This window comes from Lygodium microphyllum, chromosome 23 (assembly GCF_053477565.2).
Source record: "Lygodium microphyllum isolate KBCC chromosome 23, Lygodium_microphyllum_v1.1.10, whole genome shotgun sequence".
Taxonomy (NCBI): domain Eukaryota; kingdom Viridiplantae; phylum Streptophyta; class Polypodiopsida; order Schizaeales; family Lygodiaceae; genus Lygodium; species Lygodium microphyllum.
Window position 1 is genome coordinate 35,360,565 of NC_141157.1, and position 2,064 is coordinate 35,362,628.

General features: G+C 40.0%; 1 protein-coding gene across 1 annotated transcript; it reads right to left on the reverse strand.

The window, feature by feature from the left end:
* Positions 1 to 347: 347 nt before the first annotated feature.
* Positions 348 to 1,470, reverse strand: LOC148016056 (chromophore lyase CRL, chloroplastic-like). The gene is made up of 4 exons (XM_087664722.1): positions 1,349 to 1,470; positions 1,117 to 1,221; positions 862 to 954; positions 348 to 704 (listed from the first exon to the last, which is right to left on the reverse strand). The coding sequence occupies exons 2-4, from the start codon at positions 1,216 to 1,218 to the stop codon at positions 627 to 629; spliced, it is 273 nt and encodes a 90-aa protein (XP_087520848.1). The 5' UTR covers positions 1,219 to 1,221; positions 1,349 to 1,470; the 3' UTR covers positions 348 to 626.
* Between the last annotated feature and the right edge of the window lie 594 nt (positions 1,471 to 2,064).

Below are 2,064 nucleotides of genomic sequence, written 5' to 3' on the forward strand. Positions count from 1 at the left end.
CCCGGACTCTCATGAATGGACCTCGTGAACAAAGTGATGCACTCAACAAGACTAAAACTCGCAACCTCATGATTATGAGCCCAAGTCTCAACTGCTAGGCCAACCACTAGGTCCTCCCCTCTGGTGCAATTTTATACCAGATTTGTGAGGCCAGTATTGGAATTTGAAATGATGAAGGTAGAACTATTAGTTGGACTTGTCAACAATAGGACCAAGAGAACCAACCTTCTGTATTAATAAGAAGGCAATTAGCAAGACCACAAATAGAGTTCAGAAAGACTCAGAAGTCTGTACCCAATTTTAACTCCAGAAAGTGTATCTCTGAACACATTCTTTCAATGAGAGTCCTTTCCAATTTTGAACCCTTAAGGGATTAGTACTTTAGAAAGAAGTTGAGAAAACTGGGTCCTAAAAAGCTAACTTTATTGAGTAATGATTAAGGCAGGGAACTCAATTGGATTTTCAAAATAAAAATTTAATAACCAATCAACAAGAGAAAAGCCTTCTTGAATATATACATAAGAATTTAACAGATCCACAATGCTTGTGACTGCAAAATGATGACAATGATAGCTGCAAACTATACTTGCAGGATTCTCCCTTGTGCTGTGCTCAAGGTTTTCTCATTAGTTGGTACTTCGGATGCCATTGAAATTTGCTTTCACAGGCTTGAACTCATATGGTCCTTTTTGCACACCCCAAACCTGTTTTTGCCAGGTTGAAGCATATAACAAGCTTGAAATACTTACAGACTCCTCAAAACTCTCTTGAAAAAATGTCATGCATGCTTGGATTTATTAGTAAATGTTTAAGACACCTATAATTGACTTCCGCAAAGAAAAAATCCAGTAGACTACCTACCTGAGTGCCTTCACTGTCAAAGCCACGGTCCCATGAATGAACTTCTCCATCCTTGAAAGTCTTCAGCTCAGATGTGCAAGTAGCAGCTCCATTCTGCTATACACAATACAAGTAGTTGATGGGTAATCTAACCTACAGTACAATGAACAAAGACCCTGTAATCCTCTAGAATTTATGAACCACTGTTCTTAATAGCTTATTTTTGAATGTTTATACATGTTATTACATTCATCACACATACTAAGAATCTCATACCCAAGAATTCGGAAAACCACCAGGAAGAGTGGACCCCTTGTACAAACACTGCTCCCCTTTTTCACATCTCGAGAGATGGACAGTAGTTAGATGCTCAGCCATATCCTGGACAGAGAAGAACAAGCCAGAGCATCATTTTCCAGCAAAAGGGAAGCAAAGTACAATGCAAGTAAATATTTACAGGGCTGCATAGTAATAATCCATCAAACAAAATATTTTCCTCATGACCAACCTGCCCAATTCTTTTAGGATTTCTTCTCTCTCTCTGGTTAGGGAGGCTTTTGTTAACCCATAACTATGGGTCATATATGACAGGTTCAGCTAACTAAAATCTGAATGATCCTTCCATTAACTTGGTCAACATCATTTCTATCAAGCTTTTCTGGCATCAGGACTTACAATATTCTCATTGTTAGCACAGATATGCAGTGTGCACAGAGCATGTAAATCTTTCATTATTCTGCATATATTGACATTATTGACATGGCCAAAATAATGTCCACACAGACACGTGCATGTGCATATGTATGTACATATGCATAGAGAGACAGAGATTTTGAAAGATGAGGTCCTCTTGTAAATTGTGAGAAAGGCATGCACATTTCAGGCAAAAAGGTTCTGTCAAACAGTTCCTCCCGATGAAAGACATCCCTCCATTCCCCTCCCCCCTTCCCCCGCCACCCAGGCCCCTTCCAAAGAATCCCTCCAGAATTTCATACCATCACATCAAGCACTACTTCTATGGGACTGACCCAGAAGTATAAGTCCGCTTCCAGGCACAATCAGGATCAACAGACATACCCCTGGTTGTTGATACAGTGGACATGATAGGGCTAACTGAGAGCAGTAGTCCAAGGCTGAGAGGAGAGGGTTTGTTCGTAAGACTAACAGTATCTCAGAATCCGCAAGCCACATGTGCTACTTTACCAATTACTAAAGCCTTGAGTT